The following is a 19,139-nucleotide window of genomic DNA, read 5'->3' on the forward strand; positions in this document are numbered from 1 at the left end:
GTGCTTTGGATTGCCTTTGTTCCAGCACAACAAAGGGCTGGTGTTTCCCTCCGAAAGGCAGCAGCAACAAGTGCAGAAGCGATAATTGAAATAAAACACGAAATAAGTGCAAAGAACGGAGCCGAGGAGGGGAAAGTCCTGCCCAGAGGGCGGCAGGGAAATCCCTCTCAGCTCTCCCCAAAGCCAAACCCAAATTCCTGCTGGAACCGCCTGGAACAGCAGCACTGCCTGAAGTTTGGATAGGAGGGAACAACCAGAATAGGAAATTCTTCTCACAAAGCATCAGTTGAGTCATATCTACCCCTTTTCTTTTATTATTCAACTGAAATAATAGGCAAAGGGGAAGCATTTTGAAAATCCCGTGTCTGAGAAGGGAGGTTGATGTATTCAGGGGTCAGCTCTTTGCTCCTCAAAGCAGCTTCTACCTAAAAGCTGCCGTAAATGATTAAAAACAACCAGAAAAAAGGTTCTGTAGCTTCCTCTAGCCCTCCCTCCCCTTCTCTTACCTGCAAGAGCCCTGCACTGCCTTGTTCTTCTCAACTCTTCATGCACAGAATACAGAAACAAGAGAAAAATCAGCACTCGAGGTGCTCCTCTCTGATTTGAAGGAGCAAACCCTTGAAGAAAAGTTCTGTGGTCAATCTACAGCTCAGCTGCTTTGCATCACACTCGGGTGAAAAGAAATAAATCATTTTACCCTCTATATCGAGCCTTGTGGAAGCTGAGCATCTTTAAAACCCCTTGAAATCCAGTGAGGAATAACAGATATTTTATTGAGTTGTCTTGACTCTTTCTCACTCAAATTTACTGCTGCCACTTCTTTATTTGAAGAAATGAGTACCAACAACGTTCCTTGATGGATAAAAGCCCAAGAGCTGGGAGCCCACTGCAGGTAAGGATTTGAATTACTGCAGAACATCAAGCCCTGCTTGGTACCAGCCATTTAAACAGAATTTGCTGGCAACAACTTCAGGCTGTGTGAAACTTCACTGTGAGAAGGATTTGTCCTGCACCGAAGACACGAATCATTAATTACTGATGAGAGTTTGAAAGTATTTATTGTAGGTATGGAGCCTGTTTTGCTGTTGTAGCTATTTCAGGGGGGTTGTTTTGTTACTTTATTTTGTATTTAAAAATACTCAGCACTTCAGCCCCTTGAACCCACCCAGAGCCTGGATTGGCATTTGAGCTTCTTGAGCAGAGTCCTGAGGGAAACAAACTCCACTGCCATGGGGAGGGAGTTTGGAATCAAAGGTTAATTCAAACCAGGGCAAGGTTTTAATTCAGTAGGAGCAAAGAGTTAATTGTCCACAGCATATCTTGCTTGTAAGTAGAATATTAAACCCCAGCCAGAGTGGATTTGTGGTGTCTCACACTGTGCTTGAAGGTTTCATCACCACACAAGTTAATTGGCTAAATGTTAGTGAAGATTCTTACATTTCTTGCTGTAAATAACACAGAATAAAAGTGGTGACAGTTCCAGGAATCTGGAAACAAAGAAGATAAATTTGGGTGGAATGATAGGGCACATCTCCAAAGGGTGGCTGTCAGAAACGCTGAGGTTTGGTCACAAGAGTTTGTGCAGCTGGGCTGAACAAAATCATGACAAAATTACTACAGTGTCTTTTAATTCTACGAGTAATACATTTTGTAAACCTGGCCTAAATGTCACTTGAATCTAATATAAATGTGGATTAAAAAGAAAATAAAAATGAATAGTCAGGAACAATATGAAGAAAAAATTCAGCATATTTTCAGGACACATGAAATAATAAACTCAGGAAGAAATTAAACCTCACACAAGGACCTTGTGCTCCCCACATGCCAGAGACACCCCTTTGCCAAGGGTCACCTCTGTTCTCTCAGTTCACATCCCTGCACAGATAAAATCCCACTGGAGATGATTGCCACAAGTATGAGATACCTACTGAAAATGGGACTAATTTGTTTGAGAAAGCACTAAAACACATTTCAGTTTGGTGCCTCGATGCATCTGCAAGGAAGAATTGAAGAATTCTGAGAGGAAGAGAGGAATTCTTCTGTTGTTGGAATTGTCAGAGAAGGGAATGTTAGGAGATCACTTCCAGCAACTTTTCCACCCAAATTTGAAAATAAACATTGTGAAAGCTTGCTCACTGTTTGCTGGCTATGGGAACACTGGGTTTTCCTGGGAGAGAGCATCTTTAATAAAAGGTGAGGAGCAGGAGCAGGCTCTTGACTAGGAAGAGGATTAACAGCTGCCAACACATTGGTGAAAGGAATGTCCTGGGGTATTTCTTGTTTTATTTCGTCTTTTGGGAAGCTGAGGAACAGCTCCAATCTGTTTGAGGAAGGTCCCTTGGTGCTCCCACTTTGATTTGCAGCAGTTTCCAAGACACTTGGCTTTAAAAAACCCACAGCACCCAAGGAGAGGAGCCTCCTGAGGTGCCCTGTCCATGGGGATGTGTCCAGCCAGGAACTCAGGGGGCAAAATTCCCTTTTCTCCTGGGCCAAACTCTGCCCTCAGAGCCGTCTGAGGGGCTGAAAGGACAACAAAACCTTGCCACTGAGCAGTGCCCCTGCACAGAGCCCTTTATCTTTTATATTTTGGTGCACTTTTATCCCTGCAGTTGTCAAACCCAGCCCGTATTCACCTTGTGAACCTCATCATCTTCAAAATCATAACCCGCCTGAGGGCTGCACAGACTCCCCATCAGTTAGGAGAAAAGGACTGAGGTCTTTCAGACATCCTCTCTTTCTGTGAAAGTGAGTTTAAGTTTCTGTCTAAAGATGTGTTTTCTAAACTAAAAGTCTTTCTTTCATTGCGCTTGATGCAATTAATGTTCTTTCATTAATTGAAAATAAATGTATTTCCTATCCAAGTGTGTGCAGGCATCCTGTGCAAATACCCAGCCTCTGACTCAAACACTCGAGCAGATATCACTGAGGTCTGAAAATTCATTATTCCAATTCCGTGCACCAGAATCCTCTGTGGATGCTTGAAGTGCCAGGAGCTTTCCCATGCCAAAGTACCTGTCAGGAAGGTGAAACATTTCCTGTCTGATTGAGTTAATTGCTGTCTAATTTGGGAGAGGCAGGTCCGTGCATCCAGACTGCGTAACTCCAAGGTGGAAAAGAAACAGCTGAGAAGGAACAAGTTGTTTTGAAAGAACCAGAGTACACAAGATATTAAGGGTTTGAGATATTCTCCACTGCCTTATCTACTTCCATGATAACTTTGGAAAATGAAACTGATAAACTTGAAAAAAATCTATGCTGAATGCTAAATATAAAGGTGTGAAACCAAAAGGCTGGCAGTTTACTTTGTGAAATTCTCAAAGACAGAGATTTCTTTACTTAAGATAAACGTATTTTATATGGATCAAAATAAAAAGAAAAACTATCCTTCAATAAAATGAACCCAAAAAAGAGTGGGTTTAATTCTTCAGTCAATTCATTATTGCATTTCTCATACTGGTTTGCAAGATTTTTCTTGTCTCATGTGGTTCATTATCTTTTGACATTGAAAATGTAAAGAATGGTGCAATATTGTCTTAGAGAATGGGTGTAGAATATTCTTATGTCCTCGAAATATCAAAGCTGGGAAACATTTTTCGTCTTTAACACTTAAATATCCTCTTCTATACATTACAGGACTGTAAAAGATAACTGTCAAATTGGAGACTTTTTGAGTTTCGTTGCATAAACAAACAGTAATAGTTAAATGATCACATACCTCTGATGAGGGACGTGAGCAAAAATGTGTGGGAGACCTCTCCCTTTTCCAGGGAGAGAACACATATTTGAGCAGTGATAACCTTTATCAGTTTTAGCCCCAGAGCAGCACGGAATCAGAAAGATTTGAGTTGGAAGGGACCTTAAAAATCACCCAGTGCCACCCCTGCCATGGCAGGGACACCTCCCACTGTGCCAGGCTGCTCCAACCCTGTCCAGCCTGGCCTTGGGCACTGCCAGGGATGCAGGGGCAGCCACAGCTGCTCTGGGCACCCTGTGCCAGGGCCTGCCCACCCTCCCAGGGAAGATTCCTTCCTAATTCCCAATCTGAACCCTCTCTCTATCAGTTTGGAGCTGTTCCCCCTTGTCCCATCACATGAAATTCTCTCTTCATCTTTCCTGCAGCCCCTGCAGGCCCTGCAAGGCCACCCTGAGGTCACCCCAAAGCTTCTCCTCTCCAGGTGAACAATCCCAGCCTTTCCTGCTCCATCCCTGGGATCATCCTGGAGCCTCCTCTGGGCTCTCCCAGCAGCTCCAGCTCCTCCCAGGGCTGTGCCAGGGCTGGACCCTCTCCTGCCCTGCACAGAGCACGCACTGAGTCAGTGGCAGGATCCAGCAGGACACGACCCAGGCTGCATTAAATTGGTTCTGACCTTGCTTCCACCCAAATTCCCAGTGTGGATTAGCAGGAGAGGAGCAGAGATGCTCTGGGCACTGCTTTGTGTGGCTGCCCTGAGGAGCTGTGACAATGGCAGGGCCAGGAGGGGCACGGTGACAGCAGGAACACCCTGCAGAGAGCAAACCCCTGACAGAGGCAGTGCCTCAAAAAGAAATTATTCCTTCTAGACTCTCTTTGTTCTGCTCTTTGGGAAGCTGCACACGGGCTGGCTGTGCCAGGTGCTTTCCCAGGCAGTGATGTGGTAATCACTGAAACACCTCCAGGACAAACACAGCTACAACTGCTAAGTAAACAAATCCCAGTGGGGTTTTTGCAGATTTAGTCACCAAAAGTGTTTAAAATCAAGAGAGAGAGAGTCTGGATGCCAAACTCTCCCTGCAAGTTGACATAAACTGACACTTTGGCTTTTCTGGAATATCCAAAACAAGAGTTACAGTGTCCAAACCTCTCTTTTGAAGGTTTCATGGAAATTCTAAAATAGGAAATATACCCAAAGTTTTCTAAAAATGGTCCTTGAAAGATATTGCTGGATGTCCTTGTGCACTCCCAATCAGTGCCCAAGGATTAGAAAGAAGTAGTTCAGCTTTTAGGAGAAAATCCATGGGTTACAGATTAAGAGAAATTTATTGGAAATTCTTTAAAGTGTGAGACTTCACTTCTGGAAATCCAATTCCTTCCATTCTTGGCTTGTTTCTCAAAGCACACAGACAATTCCCAGTGGCCACATTAGCGAGAATCCCTCAGGTACAGCATTATTCTGAAATATTTACTCCTTCCAGAAGATCCAGTGTGAATTACACAAAACAGAATGAATCATTCCTGGCTCAGCCCCATTTGCTGCTACCCAGCCTGGTTCCTTCTCCTGAAATTCCTGCTGGGGTTGAATCTTGTTCCATTCATTACTCATTTCTACACACAGCCAATTAAAAAGTGAAATCAGGCTTTCCTCTGCAGATTTTTCTCTGAAATTTCTAGTAGAGCTTGCAAAAAATGAAAAGAATGACACATTTCTTGTGTCAAGCCCTGTCTCATTAAGGTCAGTACAGGTTATTTGACTGTTAATGTGTATATATATATATTATTTTGTCATTTTTACATGTTGTGTCTGTGTATCTCTCAGAGAGAATGAGGAATAAACACAGAACATCCCATTCCTGACCTATTTTCCTTACCCTTTTTCACTGAAGTCATGGCAACTTCTCCTTAACCAACCCCAAGGGTTTAATCCTGTTAAATCACTTTTTCTGCTGTTCCACTCACCTCTACTCTACAGTCTCTTTTCTCAATATATCCAATGACTCCTTCAGGCTTTTTTTTTTTTGTGTGATTTTCCTCTTCTCCTCTCTGAAGAAGGCATCCAGCAACAAAAAATCTCCCTTTTTATTCACCTTGAGTGGTATAAATTAGCTCAGCACACAGCACCAGCTGGGAGCTGAAAGCACCCACAAGAAATCAAGTCAAGCTGATTCCTCTCAGGATTTGTGTGGAGCCTTTTAGAAAACTGCACAGTTACACTCAGCTCTTCACTATTAATTAAATGTTCATCAAATGAGAACGACTGAGCACAAAATACTGAGAACTACTGCATGATCTTGTAGAAAAGACCTTCAGAGTGAGTTTTTGGCTATAAATTCATGTAACAAATGAATGGTGATAAGCTCTTATCTCTTCCCCCCAGAACAGGGCAAAAGAAAAATATCACCTGAAAAAAGAAAACCAAACCTGGCAAAAAATATTTTGAAAATTGATAAAATTCCTCTGTCAACATATTTCTTACCTCACTGGCCCTGGACTTAACTCCAGTCACAAAAAAAACCCTTAAGACACAAAAAGGAGCAGGGGCACAAGGAGTAAAGAATAACTTACAGCCCAAAAGTGAAAAAAGAAAGCTGCAGATGGACAGGAGTTATTTTGGGAGGTCTCAATGCTTTGTCCACATTTGCAGCTCCTGGGAGTTCAGAAACTATCACTCTGCTGTAACACTTGGAAATTAGAGAATTATTAATTAAATCCAGATTCATTCTATTGGATCAATTTTTCATTTATTAACTAAAATCTGCAGACATCAGATATGAAATAATGAAAGAAGAGCTGCTGGAGGGATTTGGGGGAGACAAAGAAATTCCCTTTGCATCCAGAGGACAGCAGTGCCCACATTGCTGTGTCAAGGCCTGCCCTGACTGATGCTCTGGAGCCTTCCCAGCAATTCCAGTGCAATATTTAATGAGTTTCCTCAGGAAATCCTCCACAGCAAAGCAATTTTGATGCCATGTATAAATATAGTGCAAAATAGTGATTTTTTTTTAAAGCATGGTTGTTTTGTTTTTCCAGCCTCTTCTCACTTTAATTTTTGCACAGTAAAAACACCTCCTCTTTGAGCATTTAATTCGATTTAAAATCCCAAGCAACCACCCTTTCTGTGAACATCCTGAATCTACAAAGCCATATTTGGGAAATACTCTTATAAAGTGTCTAAACATCAAGATTTTCTTATGATGATATTTTTTCAAGAGCCAAAAATAGATAGAGGCTTGATGAATTGTATGGAAATCTGTCCTTCACACAGTATCCATGCTGAGATAGCCCAAAACCAGAGGAATGTGATTCCTGTAAAATGATGTTTTTAGTTACTTGTGCATCTCTAAAATCCCCTCAAAGCCCTTCACATTCCCAATTCCAAGACAGGGAATAAATGCAATGGGCACATTCCTGGACAGCTGCAAATAAAAGTCTCTTATTTACTTGGATATTTAAGGGATCACTGAGGTACGAAGAAAAATGCCTTGGAAGAGCTCCATGTGGTTTTTTGGCACATCCAGACTTGCACATCTCTTTCCTGTGGTCAACCAGTAAAGAAAACAATTCCTGGAGTGGGCAACTTTCTCAAACATGGATGGGATTTTCAGCTGTCCTGTGGGGAGCTGCTGGAGGGGAATAATCGGTTTCAGGCAGAAAATGCCATGAGAAATATCCTACTTTCAGTTTTCCAGATTTAAAAGTTTGTGTGGACACTTCCTACTTTCAGTTTTCTAGAAGATTTAAAACTTTGTGTGGATACTTCCTACCTTCCGTTTTCCAGATTTAAAAGTTTGTGTGGACACTTCCTACTTTCAGTTTTATAAGAAATTTTAAAGTTTGTGTGGATATTTGTAGGAGGCTGCACATAATAACTCAGGGAAAAGGGGAGGAGCTGGTTTTATAATTGCATAAAACCCAGATACAACTGAAGGGAGACCTTTCAATGGAGGGGTTTTGTACGTAAATAAAAAGAAAAATTAAAGCCCCACACAACAAACCAACAAGAGAAACCAATAAACCCCTGGCAAAGGAGAAACATTCCTGGTTATTTTGGCTCGTGCTGCTCCAGGCTGGTTTGGCCAAGCCCATCATGACACCACTGAGATTTTGCTATTTCAGATTTTCACTTTATATTAATTTCACCCCTCCCAGCAAAATGTGCTTCTCTCGTGTAATTCTTTCCCTACAACAGCAAAAAGTGTATATATAGACGTACAAACCTGTAAACACACATTCCTGCATTAACCAAAATAATGAAAATGCCCTTACTGTTAAAAATAAAAAATATATTTACTGTTTTTCAGCAAAATTGGATATCTGAGCCAGCAGCTTCTAAAGATCTGAGTTTTCAAGTTCCTCACTCAGTTTCTGTGCATGTTTGCCTACCATCAGTAGAAATAATAGCATTTCTAGAACTTGAACAATTGTGCAATTGAGGGATATTTTAAGTAGGTCACTAATGACCTTTGCAACAAAAATTTAATTTCTGGTTTTGACACTACTGCAAGCCAAAACTTGACTGTATTTTAACACAGGAACCAACCAAATGCTACAGGTTCCCAAAGCAGCAGAAAGTCAGGAGAATTTGCAAATTTGAAGGTCATTCTTTTCATCATCCATAACAAAAGTGTTCTGTACAACATGAAATGTAAAAAATCAAAAACCATGGACATTCATCCACCTGGTGAAGAGTTCAGCCCTCAATACAGGAGAAACTGGCAGCATTTTGACACCCATCCCATTTGCCTTTTTTTGGCTGAAGTTGGGCAAAGTCAGTGATCTTGAGGCAAACCCAGATGGAGACCTCTCGAGGCTCCAAACAAAAAAAAGCAATTTTCATACAACCCCTTAGGAGCTGAGCAGCAAGAGGAGGGTCTGGCAGGATTTAATGTCCTACAACACTGTCAGAACCCCGGGCACTGGGAATTTTAGAATTTCTGTGCTGCCAGCCACTGACCCCCAGGCAAACCCTGCATTGACCTGAGGCCGTGGAGAAGGCTCCAAAATTGAGTGACAGCTCTGGGATTGTGGCTGTGGGGTTTGGATAGAAGTGTGTGACAGCACAGGGTGTAAAACTCAGAGTTTCAGGGTTTAGAATACAGGAATATCTCTATAAAGCAAGGTGGAGGTTTCAGGGCAGAGGCCAGTCCTGCTTTTTCACCTTCTCCTTCACGGCTCTGGGTGGTGTTTTGTAATTGGGGAGAAAAGTCCTCATTGCAGCCACGGGTGGTTGTTATTGGGTTAAAAGTAAAAATAATTTAGGTGTCATTTCTTAATTGGACAGTTTATCCTTAAAAGGCCTTGTAGAGAGATAGAGAGAGCTCCATTTTTAGTTTGTTAGCTGGAAGTGCTGTAGCACTCACAGTTTGTGAGACTGTAACAGAGATAAGAATTAATAAACATCTGAGTCCAAACACAAAACACTGTCTGGAGCATTTAATCCTGACCAAAAGAAGAAAAAACACCACCCAAGACTCCCACAAAGGGGCTGGTGTGGGGTGCTGCAGGATCCCTGGGCACTGAGCAGGCTCAGCTCACCCTGACTTTTCAGTGTACTCAGGATTTACCACAATGTGACTCCTGCACTCCTCAGTGGCCTGAATGAAACAGGAAAAAACCTCTTTTGACTTTGCAAGGAAAGGGTCTGTGCCTTTTCCTTTTTGCTGAGAACAGCCCCTTTTCTTTTTGCCTGGACAAAACCCATGTTTCTTCTCACTAGGCTTGACTTGGAAACGCTGAGGAGGTGTCAGCCCCTCCAGAGAGCGACAGGCCAACAACCAGGCCCCCTCTAACACACACCACGTTGTTGCTACACAGCCAATAAAAAACCCCATTGAGGTGGAATCAGGCACAAAACCGAGGCTCCTCTTTCTGTCCAGCTCCCTTCCCAGGCTCTGGAAACCTCCAATTCCTGCCCGTGGTGACAGACTGCAGCAGCCAGGAGAGCACACGGCACTTCCAGCTAACAAACTAAAAATGGAGCTCTCTCTATCTCTCTACAAGGACTTTTAAGGATAAACTGTCCAATTAAGAGATGACACCTGAATTATTTTTACTTTTAACCCAATAACAACCACCCATGGCTGCAATGAGGACTTTTCTCCCCAATTACCAAACACCGCCCAGAGCCGTGAAGGAGAAGGTGAAAAAGCAGGACTGGCCTCTGCCCTGAAACCTCCACCTTGCTTTATAGAGATATTCCTGTATCCTAAACCCTGAAACTCTGAGTTTTGCACCCTGTGCTGTCACACACTTCTATCCAAACCCCACAGCCACAATCCCAGAGCTGTCACTCAATTTTGGAGCCTTCTCCACGGCCTCAGGTCAATGCAGGGTTTGCCTGGGGGTCAGTGCCTGGCAGCACAGAAAGAATGAAATTCCCAGTGCCCGGGGTTCTGACAGTGTTGTAGGACATTAAATCCTGCCAGACCCTCCTCTTGCTGCTCAGCTCCTAAGGGGTTGTATGAAAATAGAGCTGCACCCCTCACACCTGCCAGGACATTTCCTCTCCTAGGAAAGCAGAAAAATGATGGAGCAGAGCATCTCCCCTCTGCTCCCCAGGCTGCAAATACACCCTCACCTACAGCCACAGCTCTTTTCCATAGCCTGCTTTAATTTATCAGGAATTGGAAGCCACCACTATTAATTATTTCAAGTTTGGACACGAAAAATTATGTGTCACACCTTGAAACTGTGATTATGACTTTTTCTTAGAAAATCCTTAAACTGTGCAGCTGGGATGAGGGAAAGGCCAGCAAGAGGAGAAAACAGGTCAAGTGTCTGAATGCTGGCACTAGGATGAAGGGAAAAGTGGAAATTCAGGCACTTGTCTGCCCTTTGGAACACGGCAGCAGAGAGTTTGAAGAATAAAAAGGGAATTTTTATCAGTTTAGCTGCTTCCCTCAGAAACTGTACAGACAGAACGTGGAACTTCTCAAGGCTGTGGCTTGCAAGGCCTTTTTGAGTAAGAAATCCTTTAATCCCCTAATTTTGATCTGTTGTCAGTGGTGTCTGCTCACTCACATGAAGCCTTAGAACACTAACAGGGATGGATATTTCCAAGCAGGAAAAGAAGAAAAGAGTGTCCAAACTGCCAGATCCTGCTGCACCTCCAGCAGGATCAGCCCATTTTCACTGTGTAGCTACAGGGAAGTGGTTATCAGTTAAGGTCTCACAAAAATATTTAAAGTTTTGAAGTTTAATGAGGTTCCTTGAAGGGTACCAGAAGGAAAACAGCACCTAGGACCTGCATCAGGATTTGTCTGAATCCATTTTTTTGGTTGGTTTGTTAGAACAAAGAAACAATCCATGCAAGACAAAAATTCAACTTTCACCCTCTGTGTGAGGCAGTCATCAAAGCAGGGAGAGAAGGGTGAATTATTAGAAATCAGAGTATTCCTGCTGAGGGAGCAAGGGAGCAGCATCCTCTGGGCACACCTGAGGAAGAGGAACTGGAAAAGCTCCATGGCACTGCCAGGTGTCCTCTGGGTGAGTCCCTGCCTGGCTTGAGCCACAGCTTTAGGAGTGGCTAAAGCTGCAGAAGCAGCAAAGGCTACAATTATTCCAGCAGAAAGGCTGGAGTTTTGGTTTGCACACCTCGAGCCAGCTGAGGATTTGGATTTACTTCCAGCCATGAGTAAAAAAGGGCTGAGTGTTACAGCCTAGCTGGTGGAAAAGACTTAGCAGCACCAGGTAGAAGAGAAAAATTCTTTTCCATAGCCACAAGTAAAGATGTTTTGAGCCTGGTTGATTCATTTACACACTTAAACCCAAATCCTGCTTGTCCCCCTGCTCCCAGCCTCTGCTGGCACTTGGAAAAAATAAATCCTGTGTGAAACACAGCGAGCTGAACCTGCCCAGCATGAGGAACCCTCAGACTGGGAGCACTGGGCTTGAGAGCAACACAGAGCGCTGCAAAAACACTGGGGACTTACTGGGTGTCCTCTTGCTAGGCTGGGTTTAATTAAAACCATCAGAAGATATTGGGATTATTCCAAAAGGCCGTGGCAATGGGACGTGGCTGTGAAAGGAGAGCTGCAGCATCAGCCCCACACTTTCAAATGCAGGATTGAGCTCCACGTGTAAACAAAGCTCACTCACAAAAAGCAAACAGGATCACTGTGCACAGTGATTACCACTCTAATCCACAGATTAACTCAACAGAAAAAAAAAAAAAAAAAAGGAAACACACACACAGAAATTCCACAAAACCACAATTTTTTTTCCCCACAGCCAACCCTTGACACAATAAATTTGCTTTATGTGGCCACAACTCAGAGGAATTTTAATGGCAGCTTTGGCATTGCAGGGAGCAAAGTGTGAAGGTTCTGAATGGTTGTTCTGAAGAAACCTGGAGCCTCCCCCTTCCCTACTCCAACTCCTTTTTACTATTTGTTTCAACAAGTTTACAATGAGTTTATGGCTCCTGGCAGCAGAATTTACAAAGTAATAAAGCAGCATCCCGAGAACACCACCTCTGGCTGAGGGAAATAACATTAATAGTAACACTCATCTCCTGACAAATTAACTCCTCTCGTAATATTTATTTTGTGTTAACTGCTCTGTGATCTGCTCTTTATACAGAAAGACCCTGCTGTGCTTTTATGTCCGATATTTAAGACATATAATTTAATTATAATCTTAATTCCAATGAGTTATTTCAAGGCAAAATCAATCATGGTTTTTAATAAAGCTCATTCTTCCACTTTGAAACTACTTTTTAATTTTTGTGGAGTTTTTTGGTGGGGTTTTTTTTTTGGTTTTTTGGTTTTGTTTGTTTGTTTGGTTTGGGGGTTTTTTGTTTGTTTTTTTTTGTTTGCTTGGGGGTTTTTTTGTTTTTTGTTTTTTGTTTGGGGTTTTTTTGTTTTTGGTTTTTTTTAATTTTGAAGCCATGCTATGTCATAACTACTTAAACTTCAAACAAGACAAACACCTTCCTTACCAGGAAGAGAGTATATTTATTTTCTGTGTGCAAAACTATGCAACTCCAGTTTTGCTTGGACAGGGAAAGTAGATAAGTTTAATATCTTCAGTTATTTTGGCCAGAAAACTGTTAGTGTTACAAAAAATTTGTCTGTGACACAATAAAGAAAGAGGTTTCAAATAAATAACAGATTATTTAATTTACCTCTTCTTTGGGTGTTTGGGATTTTGTAAGGTTTGGAATGTGTATTTTCAACATTTTAGAGACAAGGCTGTAAAACCAGATAGCAAAAAGGCTAAATCTGATTATCCCTTCAATTTTCATAATTTATTCCTGATTTAGACAAAATCAGGTGGGGAAATAAACCCCAAAATTGCAGAGTTTAAAGCCCACTGCAACTTGATTGCAAGTTGAGCTCCAGAATCTTGTTTAGCTTCATTTTCAGACATCTCTGAGAGGGGATGTCCTAAAACAGAATTTTTCTGTGCTTCAAAATAACCCTGACATGGGAATTCAGGCAGTCCAGAGATGAGCACCAACAAAAAACCCACAAAACCACAGAAACAGGAGAGGATAAAACTTTGTGCCCTCCACAGAACTGAGCTAAACATTTCCTGCTTCTCTGGATAACTGCAGTTACCATCAGTGGCTGAGATGGGAACATTGTTTAAAAATCATATAAATGCAGGGGGTAAATTGGCTAACACTTGAGAAAATATATTGTTAATTTCTTCTTCTACTAAATCTTAATTTTCATTATCCCGAAGCAGTAAGAGATCTTTGCTAAAATAAAATGAAGCTGTAGCATTAAGGGATGCCACCTGAGAAACTCTTGTTCATTCTGAAATATTATCTGTGGGTAGATATATTTTCATTTAATATGTGAGGTGTTCAGATTATTAAAAATTTTAACAGAAAATAAAATTTCAGTTTTACCCAGAGAGTGTATATGTCTTCCATATTACTCAGGTTTAATTTAGTGTGGGGGATGTATTTTTTTTTTAAAAAAAAAAAGAGGATTATTTGCTGAAACAACTCATGAAGTCTAAGTTTACAAATGTAGCAGGAAAAAGAGATTCAGGCAGACAATAGCATGTCCTAAGATTCAGGGAAATTATGTCAGTTGTAGACTTCTCCCTTCAAGGAGTTTTAATTCCTGGTTATTTAAGGTGAAGCTGTTGCTGTCCTGAACACAAAACAACCTCAGAATAAGGCTCTGTCTTAAAAATAAAATTAATGGATCCTCAAGAAATTGTAGTGACCCAGAATTGTGTAACAGGCTTTGAATTGTGAAATCACTCAGAATTCAAAGTAACATTCCATTTCTCTGATTGGCTCAACACACACTACGCCCTGCAAGGAACAAATGGGAGGCTACACTGCACTGATTAAATATTTATAGTCAGAAAAAAAATATGTCACCACAAAAGCAGATCGTCTTTTGCAGACATCTGATTTTCTTCCCTTAGTGTAACTGGAAATCAGAGTCAGGGGGGCAGGAGAGAGTTAAATTCTCCTGTTATTCTAGCTGAATAACTAACACTTGCACAGTCCTTTAAAAAATAATGAGATCCAGAAGCCAGAGTATTAGTTAGCTGAAACAAGGATGAGGATGCAGCTCTCAAACTCCTAAGGGAAGAAACATTTGGGAAAAAAAAAAAAGGAAAAAAGGAATACTGTAAATCATTTTCTTTCTTTCACCTTTGCCTCCTCATTAGTATGGGTTGGAGGCTCTTTCCTCCAGCAGCAGGAGCCAAGCTCCCGAGCAAGTGGCACACTTTGTTCTATGTCCTTTCAGGATATGGAATTCCTTTCCTTGAATCCTCTTAAAAAAGAGTTAAAAACTCTCATTCTGGCTGTGGCTGGATAAGAAAATTTCCAGCTGAACTCCCATCCCTAGGTGCTATAGGGTTATGAATTGTAAACAATCAAATCACTGCAAGGTCACGAACAGCCTGATCAAATATAAAGTTTTTGTGCACTTACTCCCAGAATTCCATCACTGGAGAAGTGGCATTTTGTAAAGAGACTTGACTGCAGTTGCTCATGTTAAGTTTTTGAAATTCCACACAGTTTTCTAGAAGAGAACAACAACAAAAAAAAGGAGTTTGTAGTGTTGACGTGCAAGCACAGCTCTTGTTCATGTCCCAGTTTGTGCACCTTGGGAAACCCCATTCCACACCACAAATTCTGGGTGCACTAAAGGCCACAGCTGCTACTTCTGCAACCCAGAAAAGCTTCCATGAGGAGCCTCCCACAACACTTCCCAAAACATCAGGGCCAAAAAAATCACCTCAGGGGGAAGAAACTGAGGCAATGGATTGGGAATGGCAACGAGCTCCTCCTCCAGCTGCTGGCTCAGTGGTTTATGGCTACAAATGGCTCATGGAACATGGCCAGCCATAAACTCCCACTTTTTCCTGGTAAGGCAAGTGGACATTTCCTCTGGCTTATCATTATTATTATTATTATTATTGTTATTGTTATTATCTCTAAGACAAAGGCCAAAGCAGCTCAGCATTGTGGAGCATTTGGGCAGTGATAACGCTGGCCAAGCTCCTCTGCAGGGCTGCCAAAATTGATACCAAAGCCCTCCACATCCACTGGGCCCAAAATTACCTCCCTGACAGAGATTTCAGGCAGCTTTAGGTGTGCTCAAAGACACACTAAATGGCCAATTAGCAAAAACTATGAAAGGCAAGGTAATGGGTACTTGATTTGGAATTGGGCTGTATATATGAGATAAATGCTAAAACTTCAGGAATGTGGGAACGAGGGCACCGGGATGAGCTCCTCCCCATGGAAATTTGGGATCCACAGACTCAATAAACAGAGAATTACAGCCAGAAATATCAGTGAGAGGACAGATGCAGAGCCCTACCCCACAAACCCTTCTGAATGCACACCTCACCCTTCATGCAGGAGGCTACTTTACATGCAGTAAGATTATTTATGAGACTAAATTCCAGAAGCAGCTTGATGAACATTATCCCTCAACATCTGGCATTTAAAAGAGCAGATCCAAAGATCCACATTTAATATTTTTTTCCCTCTCCATTCAAACTCCTCCTGATTTCATTAGAGTGAAAGAGCAAGATTGCAACCTGTCATCAGGTTCTGCTGCAGAATTCACTCAGTGTGCTCAGGGAGAATAGATATGATTGCAAATGAGAATCTTGGGATTTAGCCAGATCTTAAAGAATTAACAAATCCATAGTCTTTTTCTGCTGACATTATACTCCAGAGGAGTAAATGCTTTACAGTGACCTAACCCAGAAAGGTCCAAGGCAGTTTTGCTCCAGGTTTCCTCTCTCTTGCTGTAGTGGGATGAGGTTGGCCTATTTCCACGGAATTGCTACACCAACAGCTCTGCTCAGGACATTTCTTTATGTCAATCAATCACTTGGGAGGATTTTTACAAAGCTAATCTCTGCTGAGGTCATACCTGTATTCCACTCGTGGCCACAGGAAGCCCAGGGAAGCTCTGTAGTGAAGCAGTTGAACAAATAGAAGATAGCCCATGCTAAAATGATGATGTAATACACATTTAGGTGTGCCTCTATGACTTGGGTAGCATAGCCAATGCCTGGAGGAGCAAAATAAAAAGTGAGGTACAACAGAAAACTTCTGCTTTTCAGGCTGTGTTTAATTCAAAAACAAATGCTTGCTCTCAAGTATATCTTAACTTCAGTTTTGATACAATTTATTTCAGTTTACTCCAAATTGAATGCTTTCTTTTGCAGCAGAACACAGAATTGTTACCTTCAAAGAGAGGGCAAACTTTCCTCCAGCATGTGATGCCTCCTTCACTTGTAAACTGTCCCAAGGCCGTCTCCAAGAAAAATACTGGGATTCCACAGCAGATAAAAAAGACCACGTAGGGGATGAGGAAAGCACCTGCAGGTGAACATTGAGGGGTGGTGGTTAGAACGAACAGGGCACGGGCGGGATCTTTCCATGAAAGGAAAAATCAGCTGTGAGCCCCCAGAGCAGCGCAGGAAGGGTTTAACTCCTGCCCCAAATATCCAAACTGAACCTCTGAGCCAGGGCCACGGACTGAGCAGGCCAGATCGAAGCTGCTCAGCATAAAGTCAGCTCAGGAGTCTCTCAAACACAGAAAAGAAGCAAAGTTCTGCTCTGCTCAGCCCCACGGCAGTCTGCACCACCCTCCTTGCCTTTTCCAGGGGTGAGGAAGCCTTAAGGGTATTAAATCTGAGCAGTCCTTTTTGGTGTTATTTATAGGAGCCTGGTGATAGGGATTGTCAAAAGGGAATGAGGAAACAAACTCCAAAACTACCTACAAGGACAGCAAAGCAGGGCCTGGCCTTGCCAGCCAGAAATATTGACGTAAAATTCTAGGAAAGCACCAAAGTTTTTGTTGGATGCTGGCAGTGAACTCCAGCACGGATGGTGGAGCCCAGCAAAACCCAAACACAGCCCATGCCCTGCCACAGCTGTAGGGCTGCAGTCACCGTGGTGAGAAAGAGGAGACAATCACAAATCCACCTGCTCTGAATGGCAGGTTCATCTCACGGCCAGGAATGTCTTCCCTCAGCTGGGAAATTCCCCTAGAGAGGAATCCCAGGTGTCTCAAGCAACCCACAGGGATTCCACAAAGAATAGAACCCTTGCATGGCTCCTCTGGATAATTTACTGGCCGCTCTCAAATCTGTGAAAGATGAGACAACTTCATCCACCTGCTCTGACTGGCAGGTTCATCTCACGGCCAGGAGTGTCTTCCCTCAGCCTGGAAATTCCCCTAGAGAGGAATCTCAGGTGCTTCTCAAGCAACCCCCAGGGATTCCACAAAGAATGGAACACTTGCATGGCTCCTCTGGATAATTTATTGGGCACTCTCAAAGCTGTCTTGGCCCTCTCATACACACAATTTAACTTGTGGAAATCCAAAGTGTCAGCTTGGACTGTTTTCCCAGCACTGTTCCAGCACGCACCCATCAGGAGCATTAGGAAGCATCAGGACTCCCAGCTTGCAAAAAGATCATATTCCAAGAAATACCTAACTCTAAACACATAAAGAAATTAATTTTCCTCCAAATCTGAGCGTCCACAACCTAAAATTATGGATGATTATTCCTACACTCCCTGTTATGACTTGGAGTAAGTGCCAGAGAGGTCACACCTCACAAGTTCCAAACTACAGCTTCTACTTTTGTTCTGTAAAAAGCAATTTATTTCACAACTGGCTCTGATATTCACCACTCTCTTCCCCTAGCACACACCAAGGAGTTGGATGCATCAGATTTTAGCACTCAAAACAAACTCTGGTCTCGTTCCAGCAGGGGGTTACAAAGCCACAGGTCACAAACTGAGCCTTCATTGACTAAAACTGGTCAATGGCAAATGCCCCACGGTGCCAGGACACGATCAATTAAATCACACCCACTTATTCTATTCTTAAAGAATACAGTGGTGCTTAAATATGATATTTAAGTAATTATTTTTTCATCCAATCACCCAAAACAATGATTAAAATTCTTTCTACCTCACCTTACAGCCTTAAAAAGGATAGCATCACCTTTTGACAAGCTGGCACACACCTACAAATGGGCACCTAAAGGTGGCTGCAGGAACTAAAATTCAAACACCAAAAATGTATCCCTGTCATTTCCTCTGCCAAAAGTTCTCTGGGAACTCTATGACCATCAATAAGAAAGGGCTGTGTATATGATATGCAGCACGTTAATATTCAGGATTTGGTAGCAGCGTTCTCTAAAGAGCTGAACTCTCGTTACCCAAGTTTGGCCAAAATACAGAGGCGTAAAGAAAGGAACTTCCAACGATAAACACAACTTGCACAGCAGGATTTGTCTTGTAGGAACAGCACACAAAACGGGCTAAAAACCACCCTGAGTTCAGATAAGGAGGGACAAGGAACAGAAATCTGGCACAGCAAACAAACCCATCAAGGAGCAGATCAGTGCTTATCAGCCCTGAACATCCTATTTTTCTTCCAGCCTCTGTGTTTACACTGCCACTGCCTCAGGCCTTAAGTGGGGAGAATGTTGAACCCAGTCCACAGAATTCTAAACTGAGTTTGTAGTTTACTTTTCTTTCTTCATTGCTGCCCAAGATGTGCTTATTCTCAACTGTCATTTATCTTATACAGTTTATAGTTGGCTGTAACCAATACATGCCACATGTTGTACTCCTGCAGAAGTTGAGCCTGCTCTTTTCTCTCTCAAATAACATTCATATTTTACATTTGTTGGGGCTTGCTCTCCTCTTGGAGTAATCTGCAGTTTTGCATCTTCCCCTGCCTTGCTGTAGGAATTGGGGAAGGACTGAAGAGAAAAAAAGTGAACACTGAGGTATAAAAAATTTCATGTGACAAAGAAAAAAAAATTAGTCTTTGTGGTGTTATTAGAAAAAAAAATACACCCTCTCCAAAGTGCACTGTTGTGACAAATGAAGTGCTGCCTTCTTTTCTGTGTCAGACAAACTTAGTTCAGTATGCCTGGGTGTGTTCACATGCAGAAGACAGCGTGTACTACTACAACAGAACTC

The 19,139-nt window shown here is 42.3% G+C and overlaps 1 protein-coding gene across 2 annotated transcripts in view; it reads right to left on the reverse strand.

Annotated features, from left to right (window-relative positions):
* Positions 1–19,139, reverse strand: part of SLC6A11 (solute carrier family 6 member 11) — a 95,715-nt gene that overhangs the window by 75,421 nt on the left and 1,155 nt on the right. For both annotated transcript variants that reach the window (XM_063411432.1, XM_063411433.1), the window contains exons 3-5: positions 16,377–16,511; positions 16,060–16,200; positions 14,601–14,691 (exon numbers count right to left, since the gene is read on the reverse strand). In XM_063411432.1, the coding sequence (XP_063267502.1) occupies positions 14,601–14,691; positions 16,060–16,200; positions 16,377–16,511 (367 nt within the window). The remainder of the gene's footprint in view (positions 1–14,600; positions 14,692–16,059; positions 16,201–16,376; positions 16,512–19,139) is intronic.

Source organism: Prinia subflava, chromosome 14, assembly GCF_021018805.1.
Source record: "Prinia subflava isolate CZ2003 ecotype Zambia chromosome 14, Cam_Psub_1.2, whole genome shotgun sequence".
Lineage (NCBI taxonomy): Eukaryota > Metazoa > Chordata > Aves > Passeriformes > Cisticolidae > Prinia > Prinia subflava.